The sequence below is a fragment of the Maylandia zebra genome, linkage group LG1, assembly GCF_041146795.1.
Source record: "Maylandia zebra isolate NMK-2024a linkage group LG1, Mzebra_GT3a, whole genome shotgun sequence".
Lineage (NCBI taxonomy): Eukaryota > Metazoa > Chordata > Actinopteri > Cichliformes > Cichlidae > Maylandia > Maylandia zebra.
In genome coordinates, this window is record NC_135167.1 from 29,188,449 (window position 1) to 29,213,931 (window position 25,483).

The following is a 25,483-nucleotide window of genomic DNA, read 5'->3' on the forward strand; positions in this document are numbered from 1 at the left end:
CAGGGGTGAGCAGCATAAAACCAAGAGGGGGAAAAGAGAGGAGGGGGAAAAAAAAAAAACGAGAAAAAAAACAAAACAAAAACAAAACGTAAACATTCCAATTAAATCACTGACGGAGAGTGACGGTGTTAATTCTGCTATGAAATCACACTTTAAGATGCGATTTGATACTGGTAAGTTAAACAGATGTTAATGCAAGTTAGTGTGAGTGGATAGGGAAATGGTGTAGCTGATTCTTATCTGGTGTGAGGTTAATACAGCCACGGAGTGATGTTGGGGTCGCGGTGGAGCTGTCCGTCCACGTACAGCCGGTCCACAGCGATGACAGCGCGGGAGCCCTTCTGGATGAAGCCGCGTCGGATTGGGAAGAGGACCCTGCGTCGTTCCAAGATCTCTTTGGGGAACTGGTCGTTCACGCTGAAGTCCGTTCCTTTTAATTCCCTGCCGCGGCTTTTCACATGTTGCTTTTGTTTGAAGTGGCCGAATTTGGCCACGATAGGACGTGGTCTCCCGGCCGTAGCCCAAATGGGGCCGAGGCGATGTACCCGATCGAAGACGATGTTCTTCACAGTGTCCTCCGGCAGCTTCAGGTGGGTTTTGATGAAGCTTTTTACCGTGGTCTCCACGTCCTCTCCAGCGGCTTCTGGAATACCAGAAAATACCAGATTATCACGCATGCTACGAGCTTGTAGATCGATAACTGTTTCTTTTATTTTTTTATTTTCTCTATTGAGCTGGGTAACATTATCTGTGAGACATTTCACCGACTCCCTTAGCGTGGCATTTTCAGCAGCAAGCGTTTCCACCTGCTGCTGGCTGTACTCCAGGGATTCTCGCAAGCATTTAAATTCTCGGTGAAGAATCTCCACCAAGGACAGCCTTGCGTCGAAACTGGACAATCGCTTGTCGATTGACTCCAATATGTCGGCAATATCTTTGCCGGCTGGCGATGTTGAGCCGGGGGAATCTGCCGGGCATTGTCTTTTCGACGACGGCGTCTCAGCTTTGGCCGGGGAAGCTGCACACGGGGTCTTCTTCATCACGAGATCCTGAAAGCACTGATCGATGTAATCTTGGAGAGTCTCTAAACTCTCCTCGTTGTTCTCCAGGGTGTTGGAGATTATTTAGACAAATAGTGTTAGTTATAAGACAATTGATAAGTGTATTTGGTAATGCTGAATGGATAGGTATGTCATAGCAGCATTGCTGGTATTTCTAGACTTACTCGCAATGCTCCTAGACTTACTCCTCCAAACCTCTGGGACTGCAGTCATACCTTTTACCTTAGGTGGTAGCAACAATATTTGAGCAATCCCTGCAACAATCACCCAGTAATGCACAGCACATTGTTCACACAGTGCTTGTTTCTTTAGAAACTTCTATCGAAATGTTGAATTTCTGCTTTTTTGTGATAAGATTCTCCCAAAAATATTTCTGTGTTAGCCTGACACATTAAGTGTTTTTTCCTTTGTTTAGTGTGCTGTTAAGCAGTATTTAGCACTACATTGTGACTGTAGCCTTGAGACACTAATATTTTTCCAGTGCTAAAGTCCTTTTAGTCCTTTCCTTTTTTTTCCAATGCCATATGTGTTCCAAGTATATGGATCCATCTGCTTTGGCGACCCCTTGCGAATAAAGCAGTTTTATGAAATCCCAGTTTTAATTTTGATAAGAGCTGGTGGGAAGCCCCAAGGGAAGACAAGTACTCTATCACAGCGGCTGTTTGATGTGTGGTATTTTATAATTTAGTCACTAACCAAAAAATGAAAAGAAAACAGCTGGGTAGTGTACGTCATTAGAGACTCAAATGTCACAACGTTTATTTTCATCCACAGATGCATGAATTTTTCACCAAGATCTTGTGTTGTTGTAGTTCTGCGTAAAGCCTTCTCCCGCACGTCCCAAAGGTTCTGAGTGATGTTAAGGTTTGGACTCTATCCATGTGTGAAAATGATGTCATGCTTCCTGAACAACACTTTCGCAATTTGATCCTGATGAATCCTGGCATTGTCATCTTGAAACCTGTCTGTGCCATCAACATTTACTGATGGAAAGAACCTGGTCATTCAGTATATTCAGGTAGTCAGCTGACCTCATTTTTGGACACATAACTTTGCTGAAGCTAGACTTGACCATTGGAAGCAACCCCAGACCTTAGCATTGCCCTCACAGGCCTGTATAGAAGGCACTAGGCATGATGGGTGCATCACTTCATCCGCTTGTCTCTTCTTACCCTGATGCGTCCATCACTCTGCAACAGGGGAAGTTTGTGCTCGTCAGACCACGTGACCTTTTCCCTTGCACTGGAGTCCAAGCTTTCTGCTCCCTTGCAAACTGAATCTTTGTTTTCTGATTAGCTTCACTGATAAGTGGATTTCACGTCACCGCTGTTTAATCCCAGTCCCTTGAGTTCTCTTTGCATTGTGCATGAGAAAATGCTCTTACTTTCAATATTAACCATGGCTGTGATTTATACTATTTATTATTGTTAATATTAATCTGGGCATCTTTTCCACAATGTGTTTTTTTTTTTTTTTTTTTTTTTTTGTCCTGTCTTCCTCCCCTCAACACCAACCAGTTGTTGCAAATGACCGCCTCTCCATGAGCCTTGTTCTGGGGGAGGTTTCTTCCTGTTAAAAGGGAGGGTTTCTTTTTCCCACTGTCGCCTAGTGCTTGCTCACAGGGGGTCTTCTGATATGATGTGACTTCACCAAATGTCTAAGTGATTGCTGATTACGATCATTCTCTCACACATTTCTTCTCCACGATAATGGTTCACCACTATCCTTATGGATTTTAATAATCCGTTAACCTTAATCCAGTTTTATTGCTATCAGCAATCTCCTGAGTTGATTTCTTTGCTTGATGCTGGTCAATAATTTGTCCCTTCAGAAGGGAATGACATCTTTTCCAAAACCATAGGATGTTTCTTCTAACACAGTTCAAGAAATGAAAAGCTGCTCACTGCATCAGTTTGGGGGAAATAACCTGTAGCCAGGTCAAACATATTATTCTCTGCAGTGATTATCCAATAGAAGGCTCTTGTTAGCTTGTTGGCTTCATGTTTTTGTGTTTCACACAGGATTTGTATGTTCCTTGATTGGCTCCTTTTTAATGTCTTAATTAACTGATGGTACTGTTTTAAAGTGAAAAACTTCCTTCAAATCAGATGCGTTCATGTCTGTTAAAAGATTTAATTTTGAAACATCAGTAGAAAGTGCTGAGTTTAGTCCCTACGAAAGAAAGTTTGAAAGCACAAAGAGTTGTACAACTTGAATTTAATAAAATCGGAATGAAACACTTGATGTCTGCAAATCAGTGCGTTCAGGTTCTTGTCACAGTTATCCGCCCTACTGGAGTGTCCTCGAGCAAGCACATTTAATCGCCACAAATCAAATGTTCCGTACGTCTTGTTTCTGCTGAGCAAATCAAGAACTCTAAGAATCAGTAAAGATACTGTATCACGCACACACTATCAGCTATACGTGGAAGAATATGGCGGCAATGTTCCAAAACATCCAACAAGCGCGAGCCGACCTCGTCGCCCAGCATCAAAACACAACCAGAGATTTGCCAGCTCGTACTCTGACCTCCGTGTGATCCCGTGCGAAATCTTTATTTCTCTGTAAACAACTCAGACTTCTCACAGCGAACGAACATCAACAAAAGGAGCCTTGGCTGCACTCGGCTATAAACACGCAGCAGAAAATGGCTTCCATCTCTCAGAGCCTATTAAAGCAGCATTATTTTCCTCTTCTGTCTGAGTTGGTGCATCATCATCTCGACAAACTGCCTGATTAGACAGACCCAACTCATAAGAAACCTAAACATCTGTAGCTTCCTCCTCTCCTCCTCTTTGTTTTTTTAAGCTGGTCTCAGAGAGGAGGAACAGTGTCGTATCTTTGGGTGTCTTTGATTCTATACTAACATGGGCGTGGTGGGTGATGGCAAGAGGCCAAGCTCTGAAAACACAGCAACACGCGTGCTCCAGTGTGCACGCTGACAAGGATTGCAGGACCAGAAAGAAACTTTAATGCCAGCCTGAGCAGTGCTGTGTGCACGCTGGAATGCTTAAATGAGCTCTGTCAGTATGTAACTTTACAACATGTGGATAATAAAAGGTAATAACTGCAGGGGGGGCAAGAAACACTTCTGGAAAGTTGTCATTGTGCATGAATGTGAGTGTGACATTTAGAGCCGACCTTTTTGTCGCCGATCATTCTGGCGTTGTAGTTTGAGTGACGCTGGAAGGATTTTTGTCTTTGTTCTGTCTGTGAACGCTGCTGCATGTTGTGTTTGTGCACGCACATGTGGCACTGCCTTTGATTCTGTGTGCGCGGTGCGCCCGTGCATGCGGTGCACCAGAGAAAAAGTAGCAAGGCCACTAACAAGTTAATAAACTCCAGCTGGGCTTTGTTGTGCTGAAGAGTGGCTATGAAGCTCGAGCACATTCTCTGATGTTTAGCTCACATTTCTTCTTTTCAAAGCAGAGCCGAACCCAGATTTTACGTTTTCTTGCTGTAAAGAGCCTGGTAATAGTTACACCCCTATTTTTAATGTGAAATATAATTTATTATTTCACTCTATTTTATCAGCTGACAATTTTAACACCTTTTTAGACGTTGATTTCAGTTGTTATGAGCCTGCTGAATGGCAGTTATCTCTTGGTATCAATCCCAAGTAGGTGGCCTCCGCTTTCAACTAGTGGGTAGTTATACCTCATTCCGCCCTTCTGAGTGGAGGTTCACAGGTTAAAACGGCATTAAAAGTGGCTGACGTATAATCAAGTCAGCTCTCAACCACAACAGATGAATTTGCCACCAAAAGCGAGCAAACTCTTGTTTTTACTCAGTCTTTAGCTTTGTTTTGGAACAAAAGGTTAGACGTTGGCACTTCCTTTATTTAACCCACTTTTTACCATGTAAAGAGTGTACATTTGCTAGCTTAGCACAGCACTTAGGAGCAGAGATTATACACGGACAGTAGACGTCTGTGTTGCTCTCTGTTTATCTCTCATTACAATGGATGGTAGAGGCTTACCGAGCCAGCTCGAAGGTAGAGGGGAGTGCGCCTACTGGCAATATGTGTTGTACTGATAACAACTGATAACAGCCATTAAATGGGCCGATAACAGCTAAATCGCATGGTTTAAAACAGATGTGGTCACACTGGAACATAAATTTAGTTCAAACATAAATATGTCAGCCGCAAAACTTTTTTTCTTTCTTCACAGTTGTGTGCTTGTCGAAAGGTTTACAGACGTTTCCTTTTTGGGAAGGCTGGCTCGTTGGCGTGTGGGAATCCCAACCCAGTCACATCCCTTTTTCACCTCCCTTTAGAGCTCATTAATCAGATAACCTATGTATTTTTAGAGACCAGTGTGTATGTGCATATTCATTGTTGTGGGCACTGTGCACACTCCCACAGTGGCTAAGTAGTTGTTAGTTATTTTGGATCTCCTTGAACCTTTGCTGTTTTTGTCCACCACATTTATATTAATAAGTGCACAACAAAATATTAGAGCAAATTCTTAATATAGCCGCTGCAGTTCAGGCTCAGTAGAAACTAGGTCTACAGCTAGGTTAGTGTCATTTCAGCCTCTTCTGTTATTAGGCATGCACGGGGAAAAAATAGAAATACATCTCTGAGTGATTCTATATACTCAGAAAAACTGCAGCTGACTGTATATTTTGGTTCCCGCTTGGTTTATTTCCTCTGTACTGTAAACATCAACCTATTGGAGGTCATTCTCCCATCTGTCACTCCTCCCACCATCTGCCTTAGATACAGTTTACAGTTTAGAAACAGTTTAAAATGCAGCGCAGTGCCAGGTACAGCAAGGGTCTCAAACCGCGTACCATGAAGGACAGAAAGTCTGCAGGTTTTTGCCTTCAGAAGTGCTGAACTGATTTCAAAAGCTCGATATTAAGCACACAGTCTATCACAAACTGCAAAAAATCCTTTAGCCTGTGCTATCTGTAATACCCATGTTAGACCTTTAGAAATTTCACCTCAGCTGTCCTCCTCTCTTCTTCTGCATTTACTCAGAATAATCTCCTGGTACTCTGAGACACATGGTTGGAGATTTGTATTAATAGAAGCTTTTATTTATTTATTGTGATTATGCTTGCGCCTCAAAATTAATGTCCCGGTGATTTATTTATGTTTATTAAGCACCATTAGTCAGAAATAAGATTTCATGCTATGCCGGGAACTGTAATTCCAGCTCTTGATCATTGCTCTCTGTTGCTTCTTTCAGTGAGAATAAGTAGAAGCTCAGTTTATAGAAATTCTGCTGCATATGATGTAGTCAATTTTATGAGCTTATAACTTTTGCTAAACAGCAGAATCTGTCGCTTTAAGGGGTAATTAGAGGATGCTGTTGCATTAAATTCTGTTAGGATCTGAGTCCACTCTGCAAACAAATATAAAATCTCCTTTTAAATATAAACCAGCAGTTGTACTGTCCACCCATGTCAAGCCAGCATACACCTAATCTTGCTATCAAGACCAAAAGCATCTGAACCAACAGGAGCCGGCTGACTGGCAATAAAGTAAGAGTCTTCACTCTGCTGAAGTGGAAAATCTCACTCAGTCTAGCATTATTGCATGTAACTTTGACCTGCTGAGTTACAAATAAAGGTTGAGGGTTTTGATTAATCACCAAGTTACATATTGACAGACCCACCATGCCAGCGACTTGCAGTCATGTGAAAAGGAGACTTTTCACTGCAGTCCTTTGAAAACCCAAGTCCACCCTTACTCACTCCATCGGAATTAAGAGGGTCAGTAACTGATCATCAGCAAGTGTGAGCACCTCTATGAAAGCAGCTATTTTGGCATTTTACAGTTTATTACGAGTGTACATCCCAGGAACTTCATCTCAAGGTCAGACACTGAGCAGTACAGTACGTCAAAAGCAATTTCAAAGCATGGTAGTGGAGGGTGATGGTTTGGGTTCATTTTAAAGCTACAGGACCACCTGAGCACCTTACAGTCATTGAGTCAAGTCCTCTGTATGCCAAACTGTTTGTCCACTGTCCCAGCTGTCATAGGGGAATCCGTCGCAGGGCTAACACATTAAGACAACCATTCACACTCGCATTCACACCTACGGCCCATTTAGAATCACCAGTTAACATTGCCCATTGGTTCTCTTTGGACTGTGGGAGGAAGCCATAACCCACAGAAACACAGCAGAAAATGCAGACTCTGCACAAAATGCAAACTCAGGACCTTCTTGCTTGCAAAAGTGCTAACCACAGAAGACTGTGCCACTCTAGTATTCTAGTCAAATCTGAAGCCATCTGTTTGACAGCTAAAGCTTGGCTGAAATTGGGTCATGTAACAGGCCAGTGATCTCAAGTACAGCAGAGAACAGAATGGCTGAAAAAGAAAAGAATCAAGGTGTCCAAGTCCAGATCCTCAACCTAGTGCTGAAATGTCGAGGTGGGACCGAAAGCTGTGCATAAACAAATGTTTACATACCTCACTGAACTGAATAGTAAGCCAAAATTCCTCCCCAGTGATGTTAGAGACTGATAAAGTCACACAGAAAATAATTTCATTGAAATATTGCTGCTGAAGCTGGTTTTGGAAGCTATTGAATCATTGGTTATATTTAGTTTGTCCCAAGTACTAAACAGACTTCTGTGAAAAGATTTTTCCCACTTACATGTATATTATTAGAATATCTGCCAATAACTGGGCTGCAATCAGAAGTAAAAATATGATTTAAAAAAAGATTTATTTATTTATATCTTTTGCCTTCCTTACATGAGTGATCGCAACAGCAGATATCAGTGGGCCAAACTGCTGCATCACCACAGTAACAAATCTCTGAGTTTGTTTTAAGCAGCTGTTATGCTTCTTATTCTTGTTCTTCTGTAAACAATGGAAGTCTGCATAGTTTCGTGGGATTTAGCGCCTCCTGAGGTAGCATTTTGTACTTTTGGTGAAACTCAGGCTAACCGTTTCCCCGGTTTCCAGTGAGATTTTAGATTTTCCTTTATTTTTTGTTAATAAATCAACTGTATTTGTTCTGTGTAACATCCATAGATGTGTTGCTTTTGATTTTCAGTAAAAACAAAGTAAAGAAACCCGGTTGTGGCTAGCGCTAGGCTAGGCTCATCAGAGCCCTTGACTAAATCAGAGTCCTATCAGCGGGAGTTTGGAATAGTTCTGACAAGTGCTTAGTGGGCAGTTGGATTGTGTGCTGATAACATTACAGACTTGTTTTTGTTTTTTTTAAATTTATTACCTTGTAAAAATGCATCTCAAACTTCCACGCTGTGCTATATCTCTATGGTGCAGCTAACATATGTTGCTAAAGATCTGCATTATCAGGATCATTGGAGTGAACGGAGATGACGCGACTCTTCCATTCATCGACTCTGGGCTCCATGTGCTGTGTTAATGGTAGTTGCTTGGTTACCAAGGAAACAGGAGAGTGATGAGATATGGCACAACACGTGTCTTGGCAGCAGTGCCCGCTATAATACCAAAAGTTGACTATTGTAGATTTGAATGAGAAATATGATCTGTGGTGAGAAGACTAAGTTTAGTTTCAAACTGCTACTTTTAATTTTGTGTATAAGCAGGACAGAAATCCCAAGGAAGATTAATGGTAAAGGGCTAATGAGGAGCTTGCATCTGCTTTCAGATATAAGCAGATATATATTTTGCTACTTTAGACCAGTTAGTGAGAAAAACAAAGAAAATATGTTAAAGTTGATGTCCAACACTGTGCTTGGGTAAAAATACAGCCTTGTGTTAGTGAGAGTGAGGAAGACATCAATCAAAGGCCATTTCAACCTCTTTCATATCTCTCCCAACCACTCACTTTGAAACACCAGAAACAAATCCAGCACCAGAGAGAGAGAGAGAGGGAGTTATAGAGTGATAGGAGATAGGCAGAGCAAGAGTGAGGGAGTGAGAGAGCTTTTTCTATTTATAACCTGTGTGCCCGGAGAGGAGGGAGATGGTTGTTCGAAAGCACACTCGCGCATGATTTTGTTCCGCAGTGCACAGGCTGCTGCTTAAAACACACAGGAACATACAGCAAACACTGCACATGTCAAACAAATTATATACCACGCTGGTGATGAGACGGGTCATCACTGGGAAATTTAATGGCTGTTTGGTATGCCGAGAGGAGGTACATGATTGGTCCAGTAATCATCCATAGGAACTGTACTGCCCCCCACCCCCCTATCACACACGCACGCGCCATATATGGAAAGCATTTTTGTGTTCTTAAAGCTGGTGTGTGTGTGTGTGTGTGTGTGTGTGTGTGTGTGTGTGTGTGTGTGTACAGAGACACATTTTAACTCACACACTCACAGTTCAGCATTATTTTATGTAGCTAAAGCAACAACTCCTCCTCGCTCCTCACTTACACAACCTGCAGACCAAAACATTCCCACTTAGATTTATCTGTTTCACAACATCCACGCAGAGGGAGTAAAACATCAACAGTGTTTTAACACTGATTATAGTGGTCTGCGTAAGGAAAACTTGTAATGAAGATTTTTTTAAGAAAATCTTTTTCAGTGGAGATTTTAGTTGCTTTCATTTTTCAGTTTCATTCCAACTAAGAAGTTCATCACCTGTTCTACATCTCAGCTGGAATTTCTTTTTAAATATGTTTTTTGTTTTTTTGGTTGTTGTTGTTTTTTTTTTTTTGTTTTTTTTTTTAACCTGTTTGTTCATCTCAACCCAATTTAAAGTGTAGTTTGATTTCATGTGTGTACAGAACACATGAATACAGGTGTAGTAGGTTCAGTGATTTACTGAAACATGTAGGCGTGACACGGGAATGCAACATATAGATAAAAACTGACTTTGCACAGTCAGTCAGGGGACGACCGTGGTTCAGGGGGTTGGGAAGCTCATCTTGTAACCGGAAGGTTGCCGGTTCGATCCCCTGCTCTCTCTGTCTTGGTCGTTGTGTCCTTGGACAAGACACTTCACCTACTGGTGATGGCCAGAGGGGCTTCTGTCAGTCTGCCCCAGCTGTGGCTACAACTGTAACTTGCCAGTGTGTGAATGTGAGAGTGAATGAATAGTTTAATTGTAAAGTGTTTTGAGGGTCTCAAAAAGCGCTATATAAAATGCAATCCATTATTATTCTAACTTTATGGTTCAACACAGCCTTAGGAAGCTGTCTTGTAGTCTTCAGGAATAGTTCTCTAGGCTTCTTGAAGGACATTCAAAGCTCTTCTTTGGATGTTGGCTGCCTTTTTTTTCCTGTTCTCAGTTCAGATGATCTTCAATAAAGTCGAGGCCCAGACTCTGGGGAGGCCAATCCATGATCGTTCTTTAAACCAAGTGCAGATGTATCCCACATGTCCCTTGTCAGGTCGTTGTTGAATGTTTGTATTTCTTAACAACAACATTCAGATCAGTTTTCTCAAATATATAGAACGTACTGCACTGAGAGATGCCATCCTCAGAAGCACAACATAAAGAAACGAGACTTTTGCACAGTACTGAATATAATACTTAAATGTCTGTAACTCCCATACCACATTTTTTATGACCCACGGGGCTTTTATCTTGCCAAACGAAAGACTTGAAGGTAGTGTCAAAGGTGAGCTCCCAAAGATGTGAGAGTATAAATATTAGTGCAAACAGAAGGACCTGAGAAACTGTCACGTTTGGAGTTTCACTACGACCTCTGTGGCTGCTATTTTTTGTGTAGTTGCAGTTTAAAATGTAATAACCCTAAAATGATAATTTGCTATTTTTACATTTCCATCTGAAATCATCAAACGAACATGTTCAAACATATTAATGAATTTTTCACAGGGATGATAGAATATATAAACTCTTTTTTAAACCCCTGAACTGCCACTGGTTCGATGGGATACCCATCTGTGCCAAGAGAAACTAACTGTCGGTGTCTGTCTTTCACTTTATGACAGAAGATATTTAAGCAAGTTTCCTAAGAAGCTGAAACATCGTTAAAGTCCAAATGCAAAACAGGGCTCGGTTTGAACCCTCGTGACTCGTAGTTTCATGTTGACCTCCTACACAAATCCAGCTCAAACTTTTCTCGAGCTCGCACCTGTGGGTGGGCCTATAAATAGCACGCACACATTTTCTCCTTCGTTTTCACCTTAGTGTGAGGTTTGGTTTTGGCGTCCAGGTGTTTCTCAGTTAGTCATTTCATGCGTGCGAGCCCTGCCTGATAATGCAGATGTTTATGAAGGAGAGCCCCTCTGCTACACAGCTGTGCACATATTTCCTCACCTGCTTCATGTATGGGGCGTGTTATTTGTTCAGACGTTGTTTTTTATTATATTTATGTCTGAGGGTTTAAAAGTAGATGCATGTAATGTGAGAAAGCAGGCACGATTAATTCAGGTTTATATGTAATGTCCTCAACTATTAAACATGTCCTTTCCCGCTTTCTCTCTGTCTCTCTGCAGCGTCAGACAACAGCCAGCGGTTTCAGGAGACATGTTTCGCCTTCGCTTTAACGCCGCAGCAAGTTCAGCAGATCAGCAGCTCAATGTAAAATTTAACGCCGCTCCGTCAACGCAGGATGCTGAATTGTTCATGAATAATTCAGAAATGTATAGGGTTTGCGCGGCTGCGCATTGATAAATGTGTTTCTGCTCTCAAAGGGACATCTCGGGGACCAAATGTGACTTCTCAGTTCAGGTTCAGTTGCGGTTTTGCCTGTCGGAGACCAGCTGTCCTCAGGAAGACCATTTCCCCCCCAATCTGTGTGTGAAAGTAAACGGGAAGCCGTGCAACCTGCCGGTGAGAAGCGCTCAGCCGTTTAATAAAGAATGTTAGAATGCCACCTGGAAAACGACATTAATGATATTCGCTTCTCATTTCTAGGGTTATCTTCCTCCAACCAAAAACGGTGTCGAGCCCAAGCGGCCCAGCCGCCCAATCAACATTACCTCACTGGTCAGATTGTCCACCACAGTCCCCAATACCATCGTGGTGTCGTGGACCGCTGAGATCGGAAGGGTAGGAGCCAAAGCTTTTTGCAGTGTGTGTGAATAACTGACACTTTAGATGCGTAATGAATGAATTTAAACATTTGCTGGTTGCAGCTGCTCAAATACGAAGGCTTACTTTTTGCTTTTCTCAGCTTTGGTGTCGTTCTGAAGTTGAAAGCAGATATCTGACTTCCTGCAGCTCCCCCACCCTCGTCTAAGCCTCTTCCATCAGACAAACACGTAAACAAGCTTAATACAAATAAGACGAAGCTAATTCTGGCTCTACAAAGAAATGACATAGAAATATTATGTGTGAATGTCTTGTGTTCAACTCATTGCACTCTTGCTCCTTTACTTCCTCTGCAGACTTTTTCACTCCTTATACTTCCAAGCACTTGAATCACAATATAGTCTTTTTTTATTTTTAGTAACACAACATAAGGGACTAGAGACAAGTTACGGTTTGACTTTTTTTTTAATGGCATCATGATCATTAAAAAAATTAAATAAATTCTATTGTGTGCTCTATCCAGATACAACACGGTTAATTAATCTGGTGTTGGAGCTGATCCGCAGGTGTTATTAATGTGAATTTTCTGTCTTAAATAGAGGTCCTGAAAATCTGCATTAATCTTGATTAATGTATGTCCCCATTTATGCAACGAGGTGCTGGCGCATTCCTCAGTGTATGATCACATCACACGGTGTTCTTAACTTACTGTGTTCACATAGATGACAGACAAAAAAAGAAGAAGCAGAGAAGAGCCTATTTAAAAAAAGACTTAAAGAATACTTTGATTATATAAAGAGGCTTTCAAATTGGTGCGAAGCGCAGGAAGGGGCACAGTGTTCCCTTTTTACAGCCAAACGTTGTAAAAGAAAACCAAAATTGGATAAAAACTACAACTTCAGGGGAAGATTTCCCTTTAAAATACATGGATTCAGAGGCGTTTGATGAAGGATTTCAGGATAAACGCGTCATAAATGTGATTAAGAAAATTCTGTCTTTATATTTGCTGGCTTTTATCGAGGTGGGTGGAGCGCGACGTTCCGCAGACGGACAGTAGAGGGCGGTAAAGGAAAGGTCTGAGAACAGAAGAGCTTGCTGACTGTTGCACAACTTACATTAGTGTCACAGCAGATGGATCGATTTCACTGAGACTGTGGAGGCAAACATTGAAAGTTATACTGAGTAACATGTTCAAGGACGTGCTGTCACTCTCTGTCGTGTCTTCCCGTGTGTTCAGAGTTACTCGATGGCGGTGTACTTGGTGAAGCAGCAGTCGTCCACAGTGCTGTTACAGAGACTGCGAGCTAAAGGCATCAGAAACCCAGACCACTCCAGAGCACTCAGTAAGGACCTCTTGTTAAAAGAAGCACCTATCCAGTGTATCAGCTAATGCTGTTCTTCTGTTTCCACTGTAATTTAATGTATCAAAGGCTGAATTTGTGGTGTGGGACAGGGCAAAAGGCTTAAGACTGAACTCTTGTTTTGAAATGTTTTCATCCAGTCAGATGGGAGCTGTCTGTATATTTCTTGCATGCTGTTTTGCAAGTTGCATAAAAAGATTTAGGTGCAGTCAGGCAGTGATTCAGGAGGCTCATCTGGTAGGAGAAGTCAGGACTTTGGTTCTGACACTGACACGTGTTTGTCCTTCTCCTCTACCCTGCAGTAAAAGAGAAGCTAACAGCCGACCCAGACAGCGAAATAGCCACAACCAGCCTTCGAGTGTCGCTCCTCTGCCCGGTAAACATGCTCCCTGCTCCTCATGAATTTAAGGCCCTTCTTCGAGGTTCAGTCATGCCCAAACACGTTGCTCCACTTTTTACTTTTCTTTTTCCTCTCATTTTACTTTGTATGTGACTCGACATGCCCTCGCACATAACTTATGTATGTGAACATGAACCACCTGTCTTATTGTCTTCTGGCCCCTATCCTGTTTTGCTATATGGATTTGTTGTGTTTGTGACATTTGTGTGTCACTTATACTTCCTTCGTGGCCTGACTACGTATGTGCTCACCGCGCAGCTGGGGAAGATGCGGCTGATGATCCCGTGCCGGGCGCTGACATGTTCCCACCTGCAGTGCTTCGACGCCACACTTTACATCCAAATGAATGAGAAGAAGCCCACCTGGGTGTGTCCCGTCTGCGACAAGAAGGCGCCGTACGAGCATCTCATCATTGATGGGTAGGTCGCTGTGGCCTGCCGGTGACCTTTGATCAAATAGTGCCAAGAGTGGTCCTCTTCTAAATACCGTGGTTGTAACAAATGCTTATTTCAGTTATTGTTGCCTTTCTATCAGCTCAAAGCAGCCCGGCCGTTCTCCTCTGATCGCTGACATCAATGGGTTGTTTTTGCAGAGAGAACTGGATATTGGATTTTTTTCTCTCTTTGGTTTTTTTCAGGCAATTTTCTGTAAACTTTAGAGATGATTATAGAGGAAAATCCCAGCAGACCAGCAGTTTGTGAAACGCTCAGACCAGCCCGTCTGACACTAACAGCAATGCCACGTTCAAAGTCACTTAAATCACTTTTCTTCCTCATTCTGATGCGTCGTTTTGAAATTCAGCAGGTCGTCTTGTCCCTGTCTACATTCCAAAAATCCACTGAGTTGGTCCCATGTGATTGGCCAATTAGATATGTGTGTTAACAATCAGTTGAACAGGTGTACCTAATAAAGTGGCTGGTCAGTGTATGTGCCACACTATATTTTTTGCAGCAAAAAACAGCCTTTATGTTTAAAGTCCCAGAACACTGTAACAATTTACCTCGTCTCTCCTTTTCTTGTTGTTGTTTGTTTGTTGTTGCTCTGTGGAGCGTTGTATTGTTTTCTTTATTTACTCTGTTACTCAATGCTTGCTATGTGGTTCTTCTTCACACACACACATATATATATATATATATATATATATATATATATATATATATATATATATATATATATATATATATATATATATATATATATATGATGGGATACAAATAAAATGATACAGCATAAGGGATTTACTCTAATAAATGTAGTGGGGGGGGTTTATCTTCCAAACACTTGCTCAATATAAAAGAACCGTTTGTGGAATGATTTTTAGAGAGAAACTGTAAAGTGGATGTGAAGTCTTTTTCTCTTGGTTGCTGTATGACATGTGTGTTTGTTCTCAGGCTTTTTGTAGAGATCCTCAATAGCTGCACGGACTGTGATGAGATCCAGTTTAAGGAGGATGGCAGCTGGGCCCCCATGAGGTCTAAGAAGGAAGTGCAGGAGGTGTCCTCTGCTTCCTATAACAATGGGCTGGATGGTGAGATGAGGGATAAACAAGGAGGGAGGGAAGGGGAATGCTAGCCTGAAAGCCTGCCTTTAGTGATCCCAGCTTTAATTAGGCGAGGCATCTGTTGGGAGAAGTTGTGTTTTGTTTTTTTTAACTGTTCAGTCTCTGAAAAGCAAAAACATTTGCACAAACTGATACATCACCGCCGCTCTACAGGCTCATGCCGGACCGCCGCAGGCTCAGATCAGCGGAGCTCCTCGGCATCCAGCCACGGAGGCAGCGACAGCAGCAACGGCAAGAAAGTGGAAGTGATCGACTTGACACTGGACAGCTCCTCAGACGATGAAGGACCGGATTCGCCGCCGCCGCCGCCCCCAACGCTGCCTCCTCCTATCAAAAGAGCGTGCCCTTCGATGTCCCCGACCTCGCCACCCGTCATCAACAAAGGGTGAGGCGAGCACACACCCTAGATGCTGATTTAATCTCCGCAGGCAGGTTGAATTTGATTAAATGTGAAATTGATGTTCGTTTTAGCCGCTCGCGTGGGCAGTTTTGTCTCTCTGCTTAAATGATTCATGAGCACAGCATCTTCTTGACATTTCACATCGGCGCTCGCAGTCGGTGCCCGAGCGTGTCGACGAAACATTTGTGTCTGATGACCCGATTGACTTTCCATAACTCGCCTCGCTTGCCTTTTTTGCAAACAGGAATCAAAGTTCAGCCAATCATAGTTTGTCGCAAAATTTCAAAACTGCCGACAAACAGACCCGACTGAAGTCTTGAATCCAGCTTTAGTATGGCTATGAAATTTAAACAGCTGCCTTTTCTACCAATCCAAAATTCATTAGGTGCATCTGCTGCTCCCATTTCTCTTTAATGAATCCTGTGAGTGTTACTTTTCTAATTGAAGGTGACAGGACGGCCCTGTGGTTTATCCCAGTACACGTGACACATCATAAAAGCCTTATTAGAAGTTACGTGGCTTCTTTAGTTCTTTATCTCTTCGTCTTCTTCCTCTGTGTTTGCCTTTAGCGTGTTGAACCTGCACCATCAGGCCTCTCCTGTGAGCCGTACCCCCAGCATGCCCGGGATAGACACCAGCTACATCCCTCCTGTCCCCCCTCTCATCCAGGACTACAGGCCCTACTACCACACCCCCAATGACCTTTCAGGTAATGACACACATACAGGATGCTTTGCAAGTATTCATGAATACATGTGCATTAGTAAAGATACTGTTGTGTACAGTGCATTTATGTAAACCTAACTATAACCTATATCATTCACAGTGTGTAGCCAAATTTTGTTAAAATTGTGCTAACTTTATGTAAAATTCTGCCAAAGAGCCACACTGTTCTAACATAACAAAAGTATTGTGCAAAAGTCTTGAGTCACCTCTCATTTCTTCCTGTTTATCTTCCAGTGAGCCACGCTTTGTTGTCATTTTTCAAAGTGCAGCAGTTCTCCAGGCTTTCTGAAGGTCTTTGGCTCATCGTGGCTCATTCAGTAGAAGTAATAATTAATAATAAATGCTCCTAACTCAAGAGAAGAAGCAGTGTTGTGTTTACACATAACAGACAATTTAGCAACGCATTTTAAATTCTATCTTTAGCACTTTGTTAGTAGTAGCCTGACACAAAAGTTTGCCATTTTCATACTTTCTTTAGTTGAATCAGATGAAAAATGCCAGAGCTAACACAGTTTGACAGATATAAAATAGTATTTTTGCTCTAACACAGTGATTCCTAAAGAGCTATTAGTTAACTGATCTCAGTGTAGTGTGCAATGTGTCCTTAAAAACACTGAAGAAACTGCATAAGTGGAGGACAAAAGAAGTGATAAGACCAAAAAATGTCAGGCTTAAAAAAAAACAAACAAACTGTAGCCTCGCTTTGATTAATGCAGAAAAGACATTGATTCATTATGCAATAACATGTGGAAAGCGTCTCATTTACAACAACTTCATGCTGAAAATGATCCCAAACATTACAAATGCATTAAAAGGACAAACTTTCATACTGCGATGGATGTTCGGAGAGTAACTTGGGTCAACCTGTCTTGCCCAGTGATATTTGGCATGCAGACTGGAGCAGCCAGGGATCAAACCACCAACAGAATAGTAGATAACCTGCTCTACTTCCTGAGCTACAGCCACCCCAAAGCTTACAGCAGCTGGTATTCCCAGACGGTCTTTCATCCAAGTGCTAACCATCCCCTACCCTGCTTAGCTTCTGACTTCAGCCGAGACTGGGCATGCTCAGGGTGCTATGGTCATAAACTCTAACAATAACAGCACTGTATTTCCATGTATGATTGCAGGTGTTTCAATATATTGTTGTGCCTATTTCCCATTTTTCTGACAAGGAGGTGGCTCAAGACTTTTGCACAGTAAATTCTGAAAGAAAACACAATGGAAAAGGCAAAAAGCTTAAAATTGCAACTGAACTTAACTCTTTAACTTTTAATGAATCGACCTTGCCTATTTCACAGATTTGTGCCTCTCTGTGCTTCTGACTTCTCTTAACTTAAAAAACAAACAAACCATACAATATGTATTTGCATTTGTGATATTCATCACTGACTTTTTCTCTACTTTATTTCCAGAGTTGAATTTTTTCTCTTTTCTTCAAGGGGACAATCATCCGGTACGTACAGCAGTGTTTGATATTGTGTAAACGTGGCTGAATTTAGCAGCTGAAACACTTTGTTGTTTTCAGTAAAATCCTGGAAGCCTGTGAGAACAAAATGTTCAAAACGTGCTTATGGAAAAAAAGAAAGCACAAGCTTTGTTTTTAGCCCTCCTCAGAAACAAGCTGCCCTCTTTGTGTTATTTCTCATAAAATGTGTCTGTTACCGAGTGTTTTCATTTCTTCTGCCTCTGGGCTGTAGTCTGTACTGGTTATTTAAGGAGAGATGAAGGTTTGCCAAATGAGAGTGTCTTGCATAGCTTCAGTAGTGCAATATCCAGCTGTTATCTGCATCTGGGATTTCTTCTGCCAGTGAGGATGAATGGGATGCCATATGTGTCTAAAATAGTATTAAAATTCAACAGCAACTGCACATCAAGAGTCAGTATTGCTTTGCATGAATCCACAGACTTCACAGTGAGGAGTTTTTGTTGGAGAGCGGTTTCGTTGCTTCCTGAAAGTTTTAAATACACCTGTGCTCCAGTGGTCACCTGTAATGACTTACAGGCGTAGGTCAGTTTTACACATTCTTCACAACTGCATGTATCCATACCTGTGACAGCGACTGTACATGCAGTATAATACGTGAGATTTGAGTTAAAGAGTTTTTGGAGAGCTCGCCGTATGTGCCCCCCCCCGTTCTGGGTCATGACCGCAGCCTATGGGTATGAAGAATTAGTTCCTTGACCCTGCATTCTCTTCGAAGACCACCAGATGGCGATATCTGTTTTTCCAGACTTTGGGTCATGTAGAAGTCTGAAGGGAAACTTCTTTCTGTCTTCTTGACTCTCTCTTGCTGAGTTTATGGGCTAAGTCGCTCATTTTGGGTCATATTCAGTCTATTTATCTACCTATCAGCACTTTGGCCAGTGGTTGCTGTTTTTAAAGTGCTTTATAAATAAAGTTGGCTTGGCTGTTTTTTTTTTTTTTTATTCCTGGTCATAATGTGTTCTATAATGGAGCAAGTCATGACTTCAGAAACAGCAGATGACTATTTCCACCTTTCACACTCTCTGTGGTTCAGGTAAAAGTCGCTTCCTGTTTAATGGAGTTCTATTTCCCCACTCTCGCTAAACCATCATTTATATGGGATATCTCTGTCCCATATGAACAAAGACTTAGGTATACCTAAGTCTTATCTTACCATACCTAGGTATTACCTTACCTTACAAAGAACCTTGAGATAGATGACTGTTGTTGTGAAGTGAAACTAACAAGATCACACTATACACACTTTAGTAAAAAGGAACGCCATCCATCTATTGTCTTCTGCTGATCCGGGGCTGGGTCACGGAGCCAGCAGCCTCCCTCTAAACCTCCTCCAGCTTATCTGAGGAAACAGCAAGGCCAGCGGAGGCCTGCCAAGAGATGGAATCTCTCTGACGTGTCTTGGGGCAACCCTGAGGCCTCCTCCCAATGGGACATGCCTGGAACACCATGCCAAGGAGGCATCCTTGTCAGACACCTAAGCCACCTCAGCTGGCTGCTTTTGATGTGGATGAACAGTGGCTCTACTGTGAGCCCTGCCCAAATGGCTAAACTCCTCACCCTATCTCTAAGGGAGGTCTTCTGAGAAATCTCTTTTCCACCACGTGTATCCATGATCTCATTCTTTCGGTCGCTACCCAGAGCTTGTGACCATATTTGAGCGTAGGCACATCTTTGCTTTTACACTCACCTCTCTCTTCACCATGACAGAGCACTACATTGTCTGTTATTAAACTGTATCTTATGCAGAACAGCTCACCTGCGTGAAATGCACAATGATTGCCTGTTAGAGTTCTGTCTGTTTGTCTGGGATAGTTTAGTAATCTCTTATGTTTCTCTTATTCTTCTCTTATGTTCTCGCTGTTTGAATGTGTTGTTAGTAAATGAGAAACATAAAAGCAGGATATGCAGATGGGTGAATGATATTTGAACTACTCTCAGACTTAAACTGACCCACATCTGGGTCTTTCAGGACTTTGTGCCTCACTAACACCCCCTCCCTGCTTCTGTTTCTGCCTCCTTTCAGCATTACAACATGGTTATGGCAGCAGCGGCGGCTGCCTCGGCCTCAGAAGACCACGAGCTGCTTCTCAACCGCTTCATGCCCTACACCACCTCCTCCTCCGCCTCCCACCTGTTCCTCGACCAATCGGCAGTCTCCTCTGCGCCTTCGCTGACAGCGCCGACCAACGGGGTGAGCAATTCGGGCAGCACCAGCAGCCTGGTCTCGTCCAGCAGCCTCCGTGACACTCATTCGACACACTCGTCCTCACATTCGAGCTCACACTCCTCACACACGCATCCCGGGGTGGTGGCCAGCCGGAGCAGCACTGAAGCTGCGGTGGCGGCTATTTACGGCGGGATACCCGATGTTATATCGTTGGACTGACCCTGGATGAGTGGAGATGACGGCGCGGGCACAGCTGGAATCCAGTAACAAACTCAACCGCGAGGGGTGACTTTTAAGAAACTAGACTGCCCCCCCACCCCACCCCCCGCGAGTCATCAAACCCTGAACATTCGAGGAGCCGTGACGACGAGTCGGTCTCAAGAAGAGCACTAATAATATGAGCGGACAACTGATCCTAGTCCAGTCCCGAGTCATCACTTAAAGGTGTGGACATTGTGTTGGTGTGCTGACTTTAGATCAGAAACCTGTCCAGCATGTGAACCCACGTTACTGCTATACTGGTACCAACCCGGCACAACGAGCAAAGATGCTACCTGAGCAAAAACACAAAGGAGGGGGGGCTCTTTTCTCTTTTTTTTTTTCTTTCTTTTTTTTTAAAATAAAAACAAAGGAGCGGCACCGTGTACAGAGAACAGAATCTATTTTCCTCTTTTACTTTTGTATGTTAAATCGGGACAATTTCAGTCTAGAGAGCTGCTTCAGTCGTTGTTTGTAAGTGGAGGGCTGAGTCGGATTTAATTTTTTTGTGTGTTCTCACACAAACACGAGCTCATTCATATGCCTGTTGCCATGTGGTTTGCTCTCTTTTAGCTATACCCCGTTTCCAGATGTCAGATTTGCATTTCTCCGATCTAAACTTCACTTCTCTCTGCGTGCTGTTCTCTTTTTCTCACGTTCAAATTCATGGCATTTTGTGTCTCTCTCCGACGACGGGAGCTTTTCAGACGCTGAATATACAGTTTATTCATGTGCTAATAATTTTATTATGCTTTTAAGTTATGTATGATATTTAAGCCTTTAGAAATATATATATATATATATATATATGAATATATATGCATTCCCTTTGACCTTCAGGTTGATGCTGTGGGGAGTGTGGAATTAGCCATTTCCATTTTATTTTAATGTTTTTCATTTCCTCTCCTCAATTCCCGCCTCCTTTTAGAGACTCTACCTGCAGACAGCATTTAGAAGTGAAACTATTTATACCTGCCAGTTTAGAGGTTTTCGATGGAACAGTTACAGTTGTTTATTTCATTTGCACAATGCCCCCCCCCCCCAAAAAAAACGACAAAAAAACCACACACGGTACCTGAATATGATCAAAATAATCAAGAGGGTAGTTTGATCTGTGCGTCACAGTCTTTTCAGTCTGCTGTCCTTCCTTTAAGCCACTTAATCCTCTGCCCACCGTGTCTCGTCTTCTCTGTTGATGATGAAGGTCAAATTGGTGTTGTAGCAGCGCTAGGCCTTTTTAAAGATACAGGCGTCCATAGCACGTGACTAAGCTTAAAGTTGTGCCTGTTCTTTTGTTTTTGGGGTTTTTTTGTTCTTGTTTTTTGCTCAGATTAATGTCTTAAAAGCTTACCCACAACCCCTGGCCCACTTTCCTTTTAATGCATCTTCTGAAGATCAGACCTGTGACTGATATCATCTCAGGAGTTTTATTTGGGAAAAGCAGATAATAGTGGGACACAGTTGAAGAAGGCAATCTCAGCTTGTCCCTTTTTAGACCGGGCACCGAGTCAGATGGTTTAAAAATACATTGCCTGTCTGCTTCTTAAATGAAAAAAACCTCTGCAATGTTCAGAGCGTGATGTGGAAGTGTCAGAACAGCGCAGCGGTTTTAGGACGGCGTTAACGTTCAGCTTAAAAAAGTGAAAGGTTTGCAGTTTTAAGACTGGACACGCTTGCGCTTTCTGCTCCCCTCAGGTTATTAACAGATCCATGTTGCAGAGATCCTCTGTAATCTGGTCACATTACTGGTGACACCGTTAATCCCGGTGCCCGTTCAGCACACCCCACCTCCCCCTTTCTCTGTGTCCTTGAAACTTTCTCAGAGTCCCCTGTTATCCGTCTCTCTTAGACGCTCTTCTTCCAGAGGTCGGACACGGGCAGTTCCCGTCAGAGCCTAATTATCCCCGCCACCGTGAGATAATCGCTTCTGACAGCACAACCCATCACATTAGATCCTCTGCCCTGTCCCTCCACTCTCGACAAACCAGATACACCCTTCCCTGTCTCGCCCTCTGTGTCTCTCTCTTGGCATTTGTAAATCTTTTCCCAGGTCTTCTCATGGGAACCCGCCCCCCACCTCTCAGACTGACTCAGTCATTTGCCAGAACAAGTCTCGTCTGTGTCGTGTATGTCGTACAGTATTTTATTTATTTTGTATTCATATTTCTGTACATTATATTTTTACATAATGTTTGAATTCCATGACTGAGAGTGTGTGAGTCTCTGGGAACTGATGTTATATGACTTTATTTAATGTGCATTTTACTTCTTTGTTTTTTCCCTGCCAGCAGCACAACTTCTCAGAAAGGTGTTGTGTAGTCACTCATAAATGGAAATGACGCGTGTGTGCGTGCGTGTGTGTTTTCTCTGGAGCTGACTTGGGTAATATTTACGATAAGGGCACAAAACACATGCGTTATTATTACGCGCTTGATTTAATGCGCTTCGAGTTCCTGCTGCTTACCGTTAAGAAATGACCGAGTCGGTGTGAGTGAGCACCCGATGGGTTGTCAGTAAACAGTTTAATGAAGAGTTGCTGTAGATATTCGTTGAAATATTGTTTGATTCTGTCAGGAATTTAAAGGTTTTTCTATTCAAGTGGCGGTCACGTGCAGGTTTGGGCATTTTTGCTGCTTTGGCCAGGCGGAAGAAAAACCGTTCAGAGCCTTTAGTGTCAAAAGATTTAAAGCTTTTTGCCGTGTTCCCACAGCTGCCTTTAAGCTTTAGCTCATCTCAGTGAAACATTAATCCCCCTTCAATAACAACAAGAACCTATAATTTAAAAAAAAAGAAGAAAAAGGTTCAAATTGACAACAGAGGTAAGATCACCCCAACCCCAGCAGATCAGCTGATTTCAAAGCCAGGCCCAGTCACCTGAAGCATCTGCAAGCCGCTTTGCAACCCACCTTAATCTCAGCTCCATCTTTAACACAGCGCCTGACGTAATATCACATCTCCAGTTCTCCATCTATGTGTAAGCAAGGAAGGTCTCAACACAGAGCCACAGCAGCAAAGATAAATGATTGCAGGAATAAAAATTTAAAATTATATTTTGGATTTAGTGATCCTCTCTTTAACAGCTGTTTAAGTTTAACCACCTTGTATTCTGTCAGAGTTGCTAATCTTGTTTCAGAAAATAAAAGTGCGTACACGTTTTCTCTGTTCAAAGAAAACGTGTATTCAAACGGGATTATTTGTTATTCTCCTTGTGTTTTTAATGAGTACAAATTAAAAAACAAAAACAGCTCCTCCATCTTTAAACTGTTTGGGTGGGGATCTGCATAGTGTTTTGCTCCAAGTGCTAATTTAATCCTTTGATACATGGGATCTTCCGCAGGCAGTTTGATGGATTTTCTAAATGTTCCAATCGATGCACTTCTCTGATTCCTGGAACCAGCCTAAAAACACCTGGTCGTGTGCATACAGGCCTGTCATTAAACCAGATTTCCACTTCACGATTGACGGTGATTTTATTGTTATATTCGGAGAAAACGAGGTGAAAAGCTACTGCCGATCAGATTAATCTGTCGATCTGTTTGTGTGTTTTGTGGCAGGATTTTCAGATTGCAGAGAGTCTCCAACCATAACCGTAGGCAAAGAGGAACCACATTATTTATGATATTATTACCATTATGTCAATATTTAACTTTGGTGGGTTGTTTTGTTTTGTTCTTTTGATGGTTGTCACCCATGAGAACCATGTCACGTAGGCAGGAAGCTGCATGCGAGAGCATTCGTTGTGGAAATCGTGTGGATTTCACTCCCAAAGTGAACTGTTGCTGTTCGCTTGCGGCTCAGGCTCGGTGAGTTGATCGTTTCTGGGCAGCAGGAACTACGTGAGCCTGTGCGTTTGTGCCTTTATCTCAGCTCCCCTGGCTTGCTTTGCTGGTGAAACCTTCGGTCCTTCACGTTCTCTCACGTCAGTTTTATAACTAAGCAGCAGTGTTTGGATACTTGATGAGGTGGTCACAGTAACTGAATGAATCCCATCACCGTCTTAATTTATTGAAACGTCTGTCGTGGCGCTCGTTGGGCAGCAGGTCACGATGGCAACATGAAGTGGGAGAAGAGACCGTGTTGAATGTGTTTGTGGTGAAGGCGGGGAAAGGTCCGATCCAACTCCACCTCGTTTAGGTGTCCGCTGCTCCCTCCTCCTGTGGTTTCATTCGCAGCAAGTGTTTAGGGCGAAGCAGTCTTTATTGAGCTGGGTTTATTTCACTCTAACAAACAGGATGGATAAGCACAAGGTCGCGGCTTTCTCAGTCCCTCCTCAGCAACACACACACACACACACACACAGAACATGTGAAATAAGGCCACTTTTGTTTTTTTAAAACAGTAGTTACTCCTAAGTGTGTTTTCAAAAGTACTCCACAGTCAGCCTCGACAAGCAACTCAACTCTTTGGTTGTCATGACCTTAAACAAAAGGGAAAAATCAGCGACGTGTATATTATGTTCGTGTGGAACACTGAAAACTGAAAGATTCAGATCCAGACATGGGTGTTTGATGTCCGTTTGTATGCTTTTGTGCGTCGATTCAGAGCGAGAGAATAAAATAATTTATATATTTTTTAGAAAATGGAAGCTGTACTATTATTTAAAAAACAAAAACGAACCAAAAAAAACAGGGAAAAGAAAAAAAATACGACCGTGGCCAATAACGAGTTCCACGCTATGAAAACGATATCAAAGTCAGACTTGAGACGACATCTGCACTCACTGCCTTAAAACATTCACAGGTTCTGTTTCGTGGCTCCAATCTGGAAAACAAACCTGAAAGGAGGGAAAGGAGAAGACGGTGTACAGTTAGACCCGTGTCAGTTTGTACAAATATACCAAGTGGGAAAAAAAAAATATTTATTACCTGCATTGGACGAAATTGTTTACTTATTGAATGTTACTTGTTTATGTAGAAAAGTTTAGATGTAATAAAATGCATTCTGCTATTTCTCTTGGTGAGTTTCGTCTTTCTTCTTTTAATCCTTTTAGTTCTCCTCCCGAACGGAGGGCATATGTAATCGCTACTGTTTGTTTGGAAGTAGTGTAGGCGGTAGACTGACGGTAGATACCAGTAAAAGCTCAAGATCACAACAAATAATAAGTTAAAAGATTTAGATTACTTACAGTTTGATCATCTTCAAACTTTACAA

General features: G+C 42.4%; 1 protein-coding gene across 2 annotated transcripts in view; it reads left to right on the forward strand.

Moving 5' to 3' along the window:
- LOC101487673 (E3 SUMO-protein ligase PIAS1) overlaps window positions 1-25,279 on the forward strand; it is a 69,997-nt gene extending 44,718 nt beyond the window's left edge. For both annotated transcript variants that reach the window (XM_004557940.4, XM_004557941.4), the window contains exons 3-13: window positions 11,433-11,517; window positions 11,631-11,769; window positions 11,854-11,988; window positions 13,208-13,313; window positions 13,634-13,707; window positions 13,990-14,150; window positions 15,123-15,259; window positions 15,446-15,677; window positions 16,262-16,401; window positions 17,834-17,874; window positions 19,931-25,279. In XM_004557940.4, the coding sequence (XP_004557997.1) occupies window positions 11,433-11,517; window positions 11,631-11,769; window positions 11,854-11,988; window positions 13,208-13,313; window positions 13,634-13,707; window positions 13,990-14,150; window positions 15,123-15,259; window positions 15,446-15,677; window positions 16,262-16,401; window positions 17,834-17,874; window positions 19,931-20,293 (1,613 nt within the window). In that variant the 3' untranslated portion in view covers window positions 20,294-25,279. The remainder of the gene's footprint in view (window positions 1-11,432; window positions 11,518-11,630; window positions 11,770-11,853; window positions 11,989-13,207; window positions 13,314-13,633; window positions 13,708-13,989; window positions 14,151-15,122; window positions 15,260-15,445; window positions 15,678-16,261; window positions 16,402-17,833; window positions 17,875-19,930) is intronic.
- The last annotated feature ends 204 nt before the right edge of the window (window positions 25,280-25,483 follow it).